Below are 17622 nucleotides of genomic sequence, written 5' to 3'. Positions count from 1 at the left end.
GCAATTGGGCGCCTAAATCCAAGGCTACATGTGGCGCCCAAAATTTGAATTCAAACTTGAAATTTGAATTCAAATTTTGGCTCCCATGTGCTAGTCCGAAAATTTAGGTGCCTAGATGCATTTAGGTTTGATTTGAGAGTTATTTAGGGTTAATTTGAGTGGCACATGTTCAGCCACCCATGGTGCTAAACATGTTACTCAAATGTAACTTAAATGACTTCCAAATTAAACCTAGTTTAGCCTAATTTACCTATTTAAGTAATTCTTGTATATTCCTAATCTAATGACCTAAATACAATGGTCAAACAAATACAATGGAAAGGAAAAATTACAAGAATGAAAATGAGCCCAATATTGGATACCAAAAGCCCAAAGGCCCATGAAGTCCAAAACTAGGCCCAACAAGCCTAAAACCTAAAATGCTACTCTATGTGGTCCAAAATACAAGACCAAAATATATGATACCTATACTAACATGATGTATACAAAACATATGAAAATAGCTATAACAAAATATGACCCATAAAAAGTTCAACTTGGGCCTTCCCAGGCCCATCGGGCCCATTGGGCCTTGACTGGCCCACACCTTCATGTCTAACCAACTCTTTTTGGCTCCTTCAATATGTCACCTCTTGCCTTCCTATCCATCACATTATATGCACTTTTCTTCATATTTATTTTAATATATATTCTTATGAGTTATTAAACATGTGTATGATTATCAATGTAAATAACTTAATGGTTATTTCATGATGACAAACTAAACTAACTTTTATTCTAGTATCGATTATTTTAAAAAAAATATTTCTAAAAATATTTTTCTTTCATATTATACTTTAACTATCTTTAAAATGATATATCAATTACACAACATTCATAATTTGTCCCGTACGATAAATGGACTAGTACAAACTTATCATCTCATGAATAATTTGTCCCGTAAGATACAACGATTGCCTTGCCCCATCCCGAGAATAACCTTTCATACGATGTGTCCTAGATAACAACTTTTATCTGTTGAAAATTTGAATTAAACTGCATATGCGAAAATCGACCCCACATTACAACTTTAAAACTCAAGGAAGATCGACATAAAAGTGCTGCGATGAAAAGATAGGATAATTATAACCCCATATTGACATAGCTAACTCATTCAGAAACAAGCTTAAAATTGAAACGATGTCATAACTAAATAATAATTGTCAAACTGTACATTTCATTTCATATAATCATCGTCGCCATTACCAACTAAAAGAGCTAATAACCTTCCTAACAATAAAGCCCGAATGAAAACAAACTATGAACAAGTGAACACTCGAATCTGCAATAAACTTTATACCGTAAGACCACCAAACAACACCATGACAACCTCTTGCTTTCCGTACACTAAATCTCTCTTTATTTCTTTCTGCTTATTTTCGCCCCTTTGGGATAGCAACTGCCAACAAGAATACCTAAGATAAACCAATGAATCTCGTGCTCAAACATAGAACAATGTTACTTTATTCTGTGCAATTCCTTTTGGAACTAACTTTGTGAGCATGAAAAATCACAGGAGGCACTTAAGTCATCACCGTGTGTTTGCTGCTGCCCTGCTGCTTTTTGTTGCGGCCTTGTGGCCTCTTGACAAGCTCATCTGGATTCCTGTGATCTTGGTCTTGGACGAGGTAGTTGTCCACCCATGCCGCCGCTTGCCGTCCCTCGGAAATAGCCCACACTACCAGGGACTGACCCCGGCGACAATCACCAGCTGCAAACACCCCTTTCACATTAGTTGAGAAGCGGCCATAATCAGCCTTGAAGTTTGACCTGTTGTCTCGCTCCACACCCAACTTCTCTGCAATTGTCTGCAATACAAAACAAACCAAAGCATGATCAGTGGAACATTATTACTAAGAAACTGTTTAACTAAACTACTTCAAAAGCACTTTTAAGAGTAGAAGTTAAGAAACAAAAATGTAAAAAATTTAATTAGCTTATGTATAAGTAAATTTGTAAAATCTCTCCTATTAAATTCACCAAAATCTTATTTTTAATTTGTACATAAACTAGTTTTAATTTTTTAAAAAGTTTGTTTTAATTTTTCTTCCCAATTTTTTCTCAGAAGTGTTTCATAATAAAAGTTTATCCAAATATATCCGAAGTATGAACGTGGCTAGAACTCAATAAAATTATTGCAATAATTCACAACATACGTAACTTTTCTGTTAACTTCTCATTTACCATAAATTTACCGAGTTCATTGAAGTAATTTTTGAACATACAAGATGAATATATGAAGTTATTACGACGAATACTTACAGGCTCGGGACCAAGGAATCCCATAGCAAGAAAAACTAGGTCAGCCTCAATAATCTCCTCCGACCCCTCAATTTCCTTAAACTGAAACTTGCCGGTTTCATCCTTCTCCCAGCGTACACGAACTACTTCAAGTCCTTTCACAACTCCATTTTCATCTCCGACAAACCTCTTGGTCAGTACCTCGTACGATCTTGGATCTTTGCCAAATTTGGCTGCGGCCTCTTGGTGACCGTAATCTACACGGAATATACGAGGCCACTGCATTCAAGAAACATCGTGGTTAAATTCAAGTACTAAACTAGTCTAGTCAAGAACAATAACTATGGACAAAATTATGTTGACTCTTCTTCAGCCGCCACTAGTAATTAAAAGTGTCCAACTTCTCCCAGGTTTTCTATTGCTAAGACGATACTAAGAAGCGGGATGCCCCACTCTGTTTATAATATAATATCTTTTTTCTATATTGGGACAAAAGATAGAGTCAATTTAAATACAAGTTAGAAATATTTTTAAGAACTTCTCGATTAAAAATGAAGAGTACGGTTTAAATATATTTTTAGTTTTTAAATTTAAGTTAAATATATTTTTATCCCTTAAATTTAAAATTATTTTTTTATCATGTAATTTTCAAAAACAAATTTTGCCTCTAAAATCATCAATAATATATAAAAGTGACGCATTGAAATAATTATATAGCATTAACTAAGTTTAATGTAATATTTTTATTAAAAAAGACGTTATAAGATAGATTTTATGTGATAATATTTGATAAATTCATTAACAAAATTTGAGTACAAAAACTAAAATAAAATTTTTAAAAATTACACGAATCAAAAATTCCATTTTTAAATTTGAGAGATAGTATTTTTCAGTAAAAGTTCTCGATAATCTTTTTAAGCTTATATCCATGCTCTTGGGTTTTTCTCAATAATAACGTGGACTTTTAAAACTAATGATTCAAATCTAACCTGAGGCCAAGGGTTGCCGGGGGCTCTAGTTGGTGGTGGCTGAGGAAGGAGTTCAAGATTTACAATACTAGTACAACCATGACGAATGGATGTCCCTATGCAATCTGTGCCAGTGTCACCCCCACCAATGACCACAACTTTCTTGCCCTTGGCAGAAATGTAGTTACCATCCTGGAGATCGCTATCAAGCAAGCTTTTAGTGTTTGCATGGAGAAACTCCATGGCAAAATGCACTCCTGACAGCTCCCGTCCAGGTACAGGAAGATCCCTTGATGAAAAGATGTATAAATTTCTCAGTACACTTTCGTTCTGTCACAGAAAGAAATTTAACTAAATCAATCAATAGGACTCATGTCACTGGGTCTCACCTAGGTTTTGTAGCTCCTACAGCCAAGACAATGGCATCATTTTCCTCTCGAAGCCGATCAAGAGAGTACAAAGGATCATGTCCAACATTTGCATTCACCACAAAATCTATTCCCTCCTCGGCCATCAGATTTACTCTTCGTTGAACTATATCCACTTTGTCAGTTTTCATGTTGGGAACCCCATACATCATAAGCCCTCCAATTCTATCAGCTCTTTCATACACTGTTACTGTATGACCCATTTTATTTAGTTGATCAGAAGCTGCCAAGCCAGCTGGTCCACTTCCAACGATGGCTACTCTTTTTCTGTATTAGTAAAGATATTAGTTAATGACGCGGCTTATCAAAACAAAGTTGAACAATTTAAAAACAAAATACTGCACATAAACTTGGAGGGTTATACATATTTTGCTGAAAAGGAACAGCAGAAAAACAAAATGAAACTGAAGAGATGTTAAAAAGAAAAACAGCATTACCCAGTTCTCTTAACTGGAGGTCGTGGCACCATCCAACCCTCCTCAAAAGCCTTGTCTATGATGGCACATTCAATGCTTTTAATAGATACGGGATTCTCAATAATACCAAGGACACAAGAACCTTCACAAGGTGCTGGGCACACCCGACCAGTAAACTCCGGAAAGTTGTTTGTTTCAAGAAGCCTCTCTAATGCTTCACGCCACCTATTTTGGTATACTAACTCATTAAATTCTGGTATTTTATTTCCAAGAGGACATCCAGAATTTTCCTGAAATTTTACGCAAACATCTACAGTTTAAATGCAGGTGCAAATAACCTGGGAAGGGAAGATCTAAGTTGTAAATTAAAAATAAAAAGTTGGAATAGGAAATGTACACACCTGATGACAGAAAGGAGTACCACAGTCCATGCAACGAGCTGACTGAGTTTTCAAAAGGGGACCAGGCTTTGTCTCCTCCATCACTTCCTTCCAATCAGTCATGCGAACATTAGGATCCCTATACTGAACACCCTCACGCTCATAAGCAACAAAACCTCTATGTTTAATGGCACCAGTGACTCGACTTGGCCTCTTGGGTGATTCAGCCTGCAGAATGCAGATATTCAAAGACATCAAACAGAATAAACTCAGGAAAAATTAATCTAGGTACTTATTTTCCCCGTATGTTCATCACATTTATGCAATAAAAATACTATACCATTCTTCCACCCCACCAAAAGATCTCGTCAAACATCTAAATGAACTACGGTATCACTAGGTTAACTAAAAACAATTTATAGGACACCTACAGCAAATAGAAGTAAAAAAATTCCCTTTCTAAGATCTTTCAATCTTAACATAAACGAAAACAGTCCCAAATTAGAACTTCTAAGGATCCTACCCAGTAATTAACGAAGACAATCCCTCCATGTTCCACCATACCTCAATTCTATCTAATACCACCCATTCAATTTTATGTGAAAAATCAATAGCTTGGTAACTACTTTAAGGAGAATATTTCTTTAAATCAATAAAATATTAGCGCTATGTGAATGCCTAATTTAACAGGTTTTAAATATATATATATAGAGAGAGAAGGAATCCGTTTATTCTAGGAGTAAGTCTACTCTAAACCTAGACTTACTTTGTTCAATAACTCATATTCTACATTAAATTTCAACGATCCAATCGTTGAATTTAAGGTTCTTAATACATAAATCAAATCTGCAAATTTTTAAAAAATTTGAAAATTATTTGATATTTCGTTTCATTAATTCAAATCAATGTATAAAATAATTTTATGATTATCCGTCAATTTGAATTAATGAAATAAAGTATCAAATAATTTTCAAATTTTTTAAAAATTTGCAGACTTGATCTATGTATTAAAAACTTTAAATTCAACGGTTGGATCATTGAAATTTGATGTAGAACATGAGTTATTGAACGGAATAAGTCTAAGTAGATTTATTCCTGGAATAAACGGATCCCTCTTCATATATATATATATATATATATATATATATATTCACTTTTCTTCATATAGAAGAGAACATCAAAGGTACAAGTATCATAAAAAGATGATAATAAAAATTATAAAACAAACTCGACTTGGTTTCCCTCTAATACCACCCATTGAAAGATGAAAAAAAAAAAAAAAAAACTTACTTCACTTGGTTTCTCATTCAAAGATGCGGTAGCCAATTTCTTGAGCTCTTCAAAAGCATCCTTCTCCACTGCTTGTGCTTCATCATCTTGCTCTTGTTTATCTTTAGCAGCATGCGCCACTCCATCTTTGGAGGTTTCCGCTGACTTCATACTTGCAAGTACACGTTTATACTCCCTAGGGAACACCTTGATAAATTTAGGAAGAAGATTCTTAAAATCATCAAGCACTTGTTTGGCAAGCTGACTATTTGTGTGACGTTGATGCTGCTGTATCAACATTCTAAGTGTAAGAATGTCCTCTTCATCTTCAACGCTATCTAGATCTACAAGTTCCAAGTTGCATCGAGATTGGAATTTTCCATCCATATCAAGAACATAAGCAGTCCCACCACTCATACCTGCGGCAAAATTTCTACCAGTTTCACCAAGCACAACAACAGTCCCGCCAGTCATGTACTCACACCCATGATCCCCAACACCTTCCACTACAGCCTTCGCTCCAGAATTACGCACACAAAATCTTTCTGCTGCCATCCCATTGAAATAAGCTTCCCCACATGTCGCCCCATACAGTGCCACATTACCAATCACAATGTTTTCCTTAGGGTCAAAGTTACTTCCTTTTGGAGGATACACTATGATCTTGCCACCAGATAATCCTTTACCAACATAGTCATTGCTATCACCTTCCAGTTCCAAAGTGATACCAGGACAAAGGAATGCACCAAAGCTCTGGCCAGCACTCCCAGTAAATCTGATATGGATGGTGTCAGTTGGAAGACCAGCTAGGTGGTACTGTTTAGTCACCTCATGGCTAAGCATAGTTCCCACAGCACGGTTTACATTATAGATGGGAGTTTCAATGTATACTGGGAGTCCCTTTTCCAAAGCAGCATTAGAAAGACTTATGAGCTTATTATCCAAGGCCATGTCCAAACCATGATCCTGCTTTTGCACACAGTATTGAGCAGCTTCTGGCCGCAGTTCAGCTGCAGGTCTAAGCAATAGGGAGAGATCAATGTTCTCTAGTTTTTCATTGCTCTTAACAACTTCCTTATCAACATCGAGCATATCAGAACGACCAACCATCTCATTAACTGTTCTAAACCCAAGCTGGGACATAATTTCTCTCATTTCTTCGGCCACCATAAAGAAGAAGTTGATAACATGCTCAGGTTCTCCAGCAAACTTCTCTCTAAGTACTGGATCTTGAGTAGCAATGCCAACTGGACAAGTATTCTTGTGGCACTTCCGCATCATGATGCAACCAAGAGTGATGAGTGGGGCAGTACTGAAACCAAACTCTTCTGCACCAAGAAGAGTGGCTATGGCCACATCTCTCCCAGTTTTCAGTTGCCCATCAGTTTGGAGGACTGTACGACCTCGTAGATCATTGGCAACTAAAGTTTGGTGAGTCTCAGCCAGGCCAAGTTCCCAAGGCAGGCCAGCATTCTTTATGCCAGTCCATCTGGATGCCCCAGTACCTCCATCATGACCTGAGATCAATACATGGTCGGCATGTCCTTTAACAACTCCACTAGCAATTATCCCCACTCCAGCTTCAGATACTAACTTCACACTAATCCGAGCAGCTGGATTGGCATTCTACAAATTAACAACAGGTATCAAACAGAAATAACATCTAATTGAGGAAAATTCAACTATAACCACTGATTGTAAGAGAAAATATAGAAACCACAGATGAAAATACCTTCAGATCATGAATTAGTTGGGCAAGGTCTTCTATTGAATAAATATCATGATGGGGAGGTGGACTGATAAGTCCTACCCCAGCAGTTGAATTCCTAGTAACAGCAATGTCTCCTATAACCTTGTGGCCAGGAAGTTCACCTCCCTCACCAGGTTTTGCTCCCTAAAGATAACAATTATAATGTTAAAACAATGCCACTGGTAGGTGAAAATCTACAGGTTTTATTTAACGTTACCAAAGGTCAAATGCAGGTATACTTAACGACACAAGAGCACCCAGAGGTGCCTTGAAATCATAGCATCATCTGCCATGAATATAAATTCATAAACAATGGAAATTTAACTCCAACAGTATTGCAGGGTCAAGAGACCAGTTAATGAAATTTCTTGATATATAAGTAAACAAACAAAATCTCAATTCGAAAGACTAATTTTGACAATTACCTGGGCCATTTTTATCTGTAGTTCATCAGCATTTGTAAGGTAGTAACTTGAAACTCCAAATCTTCCACTAGCCACTTGCTTAATGGCACTCCTTTTGGGATTCATTGAGCCATCAGGAAGTGGTTCCATGCGAGATGGTTGCTCCCCTCCTTCACCTATAGCAAATATGCATGAAACCAATCATCAGATAATCACAGAAACCGATGAGAATAATCTTCATCTAGTAGAAATTGAAGAGCAAGAGGAAAGTAACCCCAGATATACTTTCAAGGAAAAATGATGCAGGAAAGCAGGTTATGCCAGCATGTGACATTTGGTAAAAGACTACACATATTTGTGTCCCTCTTTTATGATGCAAGAGAAGAAAAAAAAATCTGTGGGTATTCTTAAAATAAGTGTAACAAACCTGTGTTGGATTTCCCTCCAATTTTATTCATAGCCATTGCTAACGATGTGTGTGCCTCCAATGATATTGACCCATAACTCATGGCCCCTGTGCAAAACCGTTTTACTATTTCACTAGCAGGCTCCACTTCATCAATAGGAATCTTAGCTGCTGTCTCTTTAAATTTCAGGAGCCCACGCAAATTGCAAGCCTTATTCAATTCATGAATGAGCTTGGAATACTGTTTATAAGCATCCACACTATTACTTCTGGCAGCCTCTTGAAGCTTTGCTATAGCAAGTGGATCATTCAGGTGAACTTCTCCACCTTTTCTCCAGTGATAATCCCCAGGATTTGGTAATGCTACGGCTTCTGCACTTCCAGGAGAGAAAACCCGAGAAGGAAAAGCCAACTCATGCAGTTGAAAAGCATCATGAGCAAGCATCTTGAACGTGGCACCCTCAACACGACTTGGAGTTCCAGAAAAGCACTTCTCAATCACTTCCGATGAAAGACCCAGAGCTTCAAAAATCTGAGCTCCTTTGTATGATGCCAAAGTGGATATTCCCATCTTGGCAAGAACCTTCATCATCCCATAGTTGCTTGCCTTGAAATACTTCTTGACCAACTCATCTTTTGAGTGGAATTCTCCACTTGCTTTTGGTGGGATCTTTCCATCAACCTGCAGTCGCCAAATTGCCTCTAGAGCCAAATATGGGCATATAGCATCAGCGCCAAAACCAACAAGTGTGCAGAAATGGTGCACTTCACGTGGCTCAGCAGATTCAACTATTAAGGCAACTCTTGTGCGCTCAAGTGTTTTAACTAGATGTTGGTGGATAGCACCAACAGCCAGGAGGGAGCTCACAGCAACACGTTTCCTTGAGAAGGCTGCAGATTCAATCACATACAAATAGATTAGATGGACATACACTGTAGAAAGTGACTTTAAGCAATACAAAGATAACAGTAGTTTAATACCTCTATCAGACAGCACAAGAGTCGTATATCCTTCATTAATTGCATCATGTGCTTCTGCACATATCCTGTCCAACGCTCCCTCCAAGCCTCGCTTGCCAAGTTCCTTTGAGTAAGTTATGTCAATAACTTTGCTGCGCCATCCCCTAAAATTCATTTTTTTAATGGCTTCCATTTCGTCAGTGGATAAAAGGGGGCCTTTTAGTGAAAGACGGTGACATTGCTCCTCAGTGATTTCTGTCAGATCACCTTCTGGACCAACGATGCATTGCATAGAAGTGACTATTTTCTCTCTAATAGGATCAATAGGAGGGTTTGTCACCTGAGCAAACATTTGCTTGAAATACTCAAAAGTAAGTTTTTCTCTATTAGACATGACAGCTAATGGAGTGTCATTTCCCATTGACCCAAGGGCTTCTACCCCATCCTTGGCCATAGGAAGTAATAGCATTTCCAATGATTCAACTGTATATCTGCATGAATAAAGCAGAATATAAAAAATATTTTCTTCATAAATTCAGCTGATAAAAATGAGCAATGATGGATGTTGCATACCCAAAAGCTTTCAATGGAGCCAGTAAACCATGAATTCCCATATTTTCCATATCCGTGTCATCACTGGATAGCTGTAATTCATGAAGGTGCAACAATTAGACTTGCCTAAAAGAAATTTATGAGATGTTCACATCAATGTTTATTTTATACTCACTGGAGCCACTCCTGCGATGGGTGGTGGTACTCTTTCAGATTCATGAACAGAGTCAACTATGTCTTTGAGTTCAATTTTTTGCCGTTTAAGCCAATCCTCATAGGGTCTTGCCAATGAGTACTGCTCTTTCAAGGCATCATCATTTACAACTATATGCTTCTCAAAATCAACCAAAAGCATCATGCCGGGATTTAGTCTTCCTTTCCTACACACATCTGCTGGAGGAATGTCTACCACCCCAACTTCACTTGCCATTATCACTCGTCCACTATGGGTGACATAAAAACGGCCTGGCCGCAGTCCATTCCTATCCAATGTAGCTCCAAGATAGTGACCATCGGTAACTGCAGATATTATGTTAGATTTGTGCCAACTCATAAAACCAATATGAAGAAGGCATAAACATGTGATAAAACTATAGTCCCAAAAAATTTACATGATATAAGAGCTGGTCCATCCCATGGCTCCATGAGAGCTGAGAAGTATTCATAGAATGCTTTACGCTGAGGATCCATGTTCTTGTCATTTTGCCATGCTTCAGGAATCATCATCATAACAGCTTCCGGAAGAGTTTTTCCTGAGTGAAGCAAAAACTCAAGCACACCATCGAAAGCTCCTGCAAAAGAGAAACTACCCATTAGGATTCCAAATATGACCTTAGTCTAAAGTGCTAAAAAGAAGATTCAGATAAAACTTCACCTGAATCCGATGAATTTGCATCCACAATGGGCAAAAGTTTCTTCAATTCATTTTCTGATAAACCAAGCTCCTTGCATTTCAATAAGCCCTCACGAGCCTTCATCCTAAAAATCAGAGCAAATTAGCTCATATATTCTACAGTAAATGTATCAAAATGCAATTAGACCATCCCACATATTTTTCAATGCTGTTATGCCCACCCATAATCATCAAGCACCAATCTTGATGCAAACTAGACTGGAACACAGTCCATTTTTTGAGGAGGAAAATGGTTATACAATCATGCAATTAACATACAATATTCACTATTCATTCATTTCAGCAAAATATAAGGATAACGCTGCAGTGCAATAAGTACTCATTGTTTATAGGTCATATCATCAAACTACCGTAAGGCAAAACTTATTCTAGACATACCAGTTAACATTGCCTCTTAGTGTGTTGATTTCTCCATTGTGGCCCAATACACGCATAGGTTGGGCACGATCCCAGCTAGGAAAAGTATTTGTAGAAAACCGTGAATGTATCTGCATATATGCATACCATATTGTCAGTAATCATGATTATATTCTAATAACAGAATATAAAACAGTGTAAAATATCAAATGCATAAAATGTTTTTTCTTCCAGGTACGATACAAAGCATATATTAAGTGCCAGTAGAAATTCTATCCACTTTCACCAAAAATGGTTTTTAACTCTGCCACTTTGAAGAAACTGTCCTCCAGATCAACAACTACCGACAGAAAGCATCAGCAGAAATTTCTGCAAACATGATTTATCTTGATAATGAACTTTCTTACCAAACTCAACCATTGCCATCCAATCCAGCATCCAAACTCAAACAGTAATCAAGGAAGCGGAAGAACTTAAGAGATCATTCAAACCTCAATGCCTCAGAAGTCATTCCCCAACCTTGCATCTCTTCAGTTACTGGTTGTTCCCATGCTGTTTGTTGGAGTGTAGAGTTAGTGGAGAAAGAAAATAGGTCAATGGGTAATATATTTACCAGGGCCATGTAGCTCGTAAACCTTTCATCACCAAGATCTGCAAAATAATAATCCCTCAACTGAGCTGGTGTTAGCTGACCTTTGTAAATAACAGTCCTATACAAATCAGAAATTAGAAATTGATTAGATAACTGTGGCGGTAACCATAATTTACTTCTCAAGATAACAAGATAATGAGGTTGCCTCTTGACAACACACCTTGATGAAAGTGAACAGATATAGAAATCTGTAATGCCATCATTTTGGAGGTTTAATGCAGATGTAATAGCAACCATGCTGAGCTTCCTTAATATGTACATCTGCAAAAACCAAGTATGTATTAAGCACTATTTAATTAACACTTAAAAATAATCATACAATGATGCTAAAATGAGCTGAACGAAAATTTGTTAAGACCCCTTTTTAGCAATAAATACAACTCTCACCGGGATGTTATATCTAAATTATAATGCTTACTGAAAAAAAAATATATATTTCTAGCCCTTTTCCTTGAGAGAGACATCCAGTTCAGTCATTTATTCATTCACATAAATTATTTTAACACAAATGTCTCGACAGTCGACACTAATGTCAACCTGTAGGAAATGTACCTGTCTTTCCAAATCAACTTTTGATTGAGCACTTGGCGTAAGAAACACCTGCTCGATAACTGGTTCGGTCTGCAGGGCCGATTTGCCCAATCCTGTGTTATCAGTACGCACAGATCGCCATCCAAGAACTGAGTGCCCCAGAGATTCAGCAACCTTGAACCAAAATCAAAGCATAAATACAAACAAATAACAATGGTAATCACAGAAGGAATATGGTACAAAATGTAAAAAAGCACTCCATGGTGGTGGATAACTTCAGCATTATCATAATAACTACTGAACTCCATCATCATACAAAATAGTATAAAAAGTATGGCATGCCATAACAAATATACGTTGAAATCAAAAGCCATTATTATACTTGATATCTATCAATTCAAAATCAGATTTCAAAGACAAACTTCAGTTATATATTTACCTGACTAAATATTTTTTTGCTTTCCTCCCTTCGTTTGTCAGACCTCGGCAAGAAAAACATGCCAACTGCATATTTTCCTTGGGGAGGAAGCTCAAAATCCACAACCTGCAATAAGGCAAATCCATACGTATTAATAATATAACTCATGAAAGATACTAAGCGAAGTCCCTATAAATATTTATTTATTACTTATGTTCTATTCAGTGGTCATAAATCAATCAGAACTTATATTAATGCAATTATGTATTATTTACTCTTTATTCTCCATCTAGCCGAAAATAGAAGTCTTTCGGTGAAAGGAAAGCTGAGGCGAATAAAAATCTTTTTAAGGACATATTTAAATAAACTTTTCTAAAAATACTTGTCAGAAGATGAAATTCGAAAGAAAAAAAACTGAAATAAGGTTTCTTATGAGCTAAAAGAAATTTATATATAAGTTTGTTTGTATTTTTTTTTTTTTTTTGAGAAGTTATAAGAAAAAAAAATTCTACAAATTAATTTATAAATTGATTTTAACATATAAAAATTATTTTTTTTTTCTATTTTTTCTCTTAAAATTATATTTTTTACGAAGTTTATCGAAACATATTTTTATAGGATAATGTCAGATAAGCTCCTTTTCATGATAATAACAAAAACAATAGCATATTTAGGAATAATAACATCGTTCAAAAATAAAATATAAAACCGGAGCCATCAACAAAAGAATAACACGAAGAAAAATGGAAAAGGAAAACGAAAGAAAGAAAAAGAAAAAGTATCTACAGCTAATGCCTATTATGGAATTCGTACAAAAAAAAAACAATTACGAATAACAGTGAAAAAAAAATCGATACTAAAATCTCAAATATTTTTTTTGTAGAACACTGATCTCAAACAAGAACAAAAGATATCTGGAAAAAAATCTAATAAAAAGAAGATTTAAATTTAGCTCAATTGATTCACCAGTTAACATGCATGAGTTGTTGAAAGTTGAAATAGCTTGATACTGAATTAGATTCCCAAGTTTGATTCCGGATAAAGAAAATAGATATTTGTAAACTATTAAAAACAGAACAAAAACAACGTGCCTCCTTGAAAAAGGCATGAGGCAGAGCGACAAGAATGCCGGCACCATCTCCGGTGTTGGCTTCGCATCCGCAAGCCCCTCTGTGCGTCATGCGCACCAACATCTCCAGCGCGTCCGTCACCTGCAGTGCACATGCACACACACAATCACACCCCATCTATTCATAAACGCCTCATCCAAAACCAACCAACCCTCTACGCACCGTTTTGCGGTTACTCTCGCCCGACAACTCCGCCACGAACCCAACCCCACACGAGTCCTTATCCATCGCCGGATCATAGAGCCCTTGCGGCTTCTCCGGCACCGCCGAGAACGCCGACCGAACCGCCACCCTCAGCCGCGGCCACCGCCCCGGTTGCAGCAACCGGATCCGGTCCGACCCGACCCGCGTCCCCAACAACCTCTTCCTCTCCACGCACGACGTCGCGCATCGGGCTACCCTGCTTCTCAGGCCCAGCCGCAGACGCGCGTTGTTAGGGCTACTCAGAGCGTTCAGCTGAGGGTTGTTCAGCGCCGGGAGCGTAAACGACAGCGCGTTCGACATTGTTCACTCTGAGAAAACGACAACAAAATAAGAAAGGAAAGGAAAAACCTCGGTGTTTCTCTTTTTGGGATTATTTTTTATTCTAGTTATCTTATGAGGAGAGTTGTCGCGCTTGTGGAACTCTTGTTTCCACTTCCAGATTGATTCTGTTACGATAGGTAAACAAAATAAAAAGAAATATATCCACACAAAAAAAATGAAAAGGATTGGGCCTTTTTCACATTAAACGCAACAGATCTGGGTTTATTGCTCTAAGATCCGGATTTCGTGGTAACAATTGAGATTCGAATAGCGAGAAAGCCTGTCTCGTAAGTTGAAGACACGATACAAAGACTGAGGAAGGTAGAAAGGAGGGAAGGAGAGGGAGAGAGAGAGAAGAAAAAAAGAGTGACGGCTGAGGGCGTGTGGTGCGAGGGTTGTTGTTGAGAGAGGGAGTAGGTGGATATATATCAAAGAAGGGAGGGTAGGGGTTAGGAGGAAGAAGAGAGTGGGGACCACGCAGTTGTTCTTGTTGTTGTGTTTGTGTAATTACCAACTTCGTCCTCGTCACTCTTCTGTTTTCTTTGTCGACAGCTAAGGATTCACAGTAACGACACGTGTGACCTGTTCTATGTGGCATGTTAAAGCCGCTATACGGTGGGTCCTACATTCTCGTTGGCTTCGGATACAAACCTATGCGCTGCGGCTGCGAGATGCCGAAAATTTATTTTTTCTTTTATTCTTCCTCAGATAATTCTTGTAGGAAGAGTAATAATAAGAATCTTTAATATATTTCTCTTAATATATTTTTTATTAATTAGAATTTATTAAAAATTAGATGGGATATTTAATAAAGTGTAAGATTCAGTCCATTTTTATATTTTCTAATAAATTAACTCTTATAATACTAAATGTGAATGACTTAAAAAAATGGTTTATTTTTTTTTTTAAAATAGTTATTTTAATTTATTATCTAATTTAACTTTTATGTATTATAACTATATTGAAAATTTAATTTATATTTTAAAATAAATTATTAATAAATAAAAGTCTTATATTATAATATAAATTATTTATTATAAATACAAAATATAATTTATATATTAAAATATAATATTTCTTTGTATATATAATTTAGGCTTAAATATGTTTAAACTACCTCTAATTAGCCAGTTTTCAGATTACTACTTATTAATTTTTTTGTTTTAATTACCTGATTTTTTTTTTCAATTTAGTACTTAACGTTAGTCCTCCTCTGTTAAGTAATAACGTGGCTGACGGACTGCCACGTCATCACCCAACAATGTTTGCCATGTTTGATAGTCCTTTAGATGACGTGGCAAACATTGTTGGGTGATGACATGCCAGTCCACTAGCCACGTCATCACTTGATAGAGGAAGACTAACGTGAGGTACTAAATTGAAAAAAAAAATTAATCAGGTATTTAAATAAAAAATAATAAATTAATAGGTACTAATCTGAAAACTGACATAATTGCAGGTAGTAATCTAAAAACTAACATAATTGAAGGTAATTTGAACATATTTAAGTCGCAGTTGGGAATTTTTTTGAAAGTAACTTAATTCATGGCACAATATAAAACATTTGTTGTTTTTACTTCTAGTTACAAGTGTTTCATGTCTTCTTCATCGTATTAATCTTCACTTTTCTCCACTTCTTCATTGTCCACTATCTTTGTTGGAATTTTTGGTCCATTTTTTATGACAAACCAAAGTTTGAAGTCAACGAATTGTATGAATATTTGCATATGCTCCTTCTACTTAGTGTAATTTATGCCATCGAAATATGATGGTCTGAAAATAAGTTGTCCTTCAGTAACGATTTTCATATTACTACCTCTAATTAGGTTGATTTTCAGATTACTATATTCAATTAGGTCGTTTTCAGATTGTTACCTATTAATTTTTTATTTTTTATTTTAAATACCTGACTAATTTTTTTCTTCAATTTAGTACCTGACGTTAGAGCTGTCAAAATGGGTAACCCGGCCCGGCCTGGCCCACCACGGGTTGATCATTTGGTGGGCTAACCCAACCTGGCTCATTTATTAGTGAGCTAAAAAAAATTGAAACCGGCCCGGGCCACCACGGGTTGGTAGGTTAAATAGGTTGGCTCACCTAATTTTTAAAAAAATGTAATATGTCGGGGTGGTGCGCGGTGCTGCGAGATTGTGAGGTGTCCTAGGATGGTGCATGGCACAAGCGATGGTGCCAGGAGAGTGGTGGTGGGTGGCCCCCAAACGATGTGCGCGGTGCGAGGTGGCCTTGGGTGGTAACGTGCACGGTCGGCGCGGTGGCTCGCGATGCATGCAATGGTGCTTGATAGTTGTGGTGCGGTGGCAGCTGTGGTGCAGTGTGATGTGAGAGGGTGGCTGGAGTTGGCTGCGTTGCGGCGGTGACTGGTGAGGCGTTGAAATTGTTTTGAAGTTGAAAGTTAAGGTTTAAGGTTTTTGAAATTGAAACCCTATCTCATGTTGGGTTGCACCTACACTTTGGCCTAATAATTGCTTCTTTTTTTTAATTACGGATTGGTGAGTCAGCCCGGCATGGGTTCAACCCAGGTAAGCCGGGTTCAAAATTGGCTCGTACGGAAATTTTCAATTTTTTTTCAACCCAACCTGGCTCGAACTTGTGGTGGGCCGAGTTGGCTCAACAGGCTGAGCCCACTTTGACAGCTTTACCCGACATTGGTCCCCCTCTATTAAGTGATGACCTGACAGGAAGATTGTTACGTCATCACCCAACAGTGTTTGCCACGTCATCTAAATGTCCACGTAGCAATCCTTTAGATATCATGACAGATACTGTTGGGTGATGACGTGGCAGTCCGTCAGCCACGTCATTACTTAACAAAAAAGGATTAACGTCAAGTACTAAATTGAACAAAAAAATTAGTTGGGTAATTAAAAAAATTAATAAGTAATAATTTAAAAACTAGCCTAATTAGACATAATTTAAACATATTTAAGTTTATGATTTATTATAAATTTTTGTTATATGTAGTAAACATTTAGTTTATACATTGCACTAATTAAATTATTAGTTTTGATCAATAAAAAAAATTGAGTTCAAAAAGTGTTTTGTTAGTATTTTTTTTTCTTCAAATTATTGGATCAACGTAAAACATTTAAAAAGATGATTAAATATTTTATATGAGGAAAATCAATAAATATATATATAACTATTTTTTATTTGGTCAAAAGAGAGATATTAACTTTTATTTAAGAAGTAAAAAAGAAACATTTTTTTTTTGTTTTCAACTTAAATTTTTTTAAAAAGTCTCTTTTATTTCACTTTGTTCTAT

At 36.8% G+C, this 17622-nt stretch overlaps 1 protein-coding gene across 3 annotated transcripts; it reads right to left on the bottom strand.

Moving 5' to 3' along the window:
- Window positions 1-1158: 1158 nt before the first annotated feature.
- Window positions 1159-14799, bottom strand: LOC109814577 (glutamate synthase [NADH], amyloplastic). Of its 3 annotated transcripts, XM_020379038.3 has the most exons (22): window positions 13977-14780; window positions 13776-13895; window positions 12706-12810; window positions 12288-12440; window positions 11896-11996; window positions 11697-11793; window positions 11105-11214; window positions 10688-10791; window positions 10425-10604; window positions 9989-10332; window positions 9835-9905; window positions 9283-9752; window positions 8323-9192; window positions 7917-8071; window positions 7474-7635; window positions 5763-7367; window positions 4494-4700; window positions 4114-4382; window positions 3638-3943; window positions 3270-3537; window positions 2302-2559; window positions 1159-1847 (listed from the first exon to the last, which is right to left on the bottom strand). In XM_020379038.3, the coding sequence occupies exons 1-22, from the start codon at window positions 14316-14318 to the stop codon at window positions 1563-1565; spliced, it is 6582 nt and encodes a 2193-aa protein (XP_020234627.1). In that variant the 5' UTR covers window positions 14319-14780; the 3' UTR covers window positions 1159-1562. The 3 variants fall into 3 exon arrangements, with proteins under 3 accessions (XP_020234627.1, XP_020234634.1, XP_082919923.1); XM_083063797.1 differs by lacking the exons at window positions 1159-1847; window positions 3270-3537 and having other exon boundaries at window positions 2518-2559; window positions 13977-14799; XM_020379045.2 differs by lacking the exons at window positions 11697-11793; window positions 11896-11996; window positions 12288-12440; ... (1 more) ...; window positions 13776-13895; window positions 13977-14780 and adding an exon at window positions 11491-11631.
- Window positions 14800-17622: the final 2823 nt, after the last annotated feature.

This window comes from Cajanus cajan, chromosome 9 (assembly GCF_000230855.2).
Source record: "Cajanus cajan strain Asha chromosome 9, NIPB_CcT2T_4, whole genome shotgun sequence".
Lineage (NCBI taxonomy): Eukaryota > Viridiplantae > Streptophyta > Magnoliopsida > Fabales > Fabaceae > Cajanus > Cajanus cajan.
This window is presented reverse-complemented; position numbering and strand designations above follow the sequence as displayed.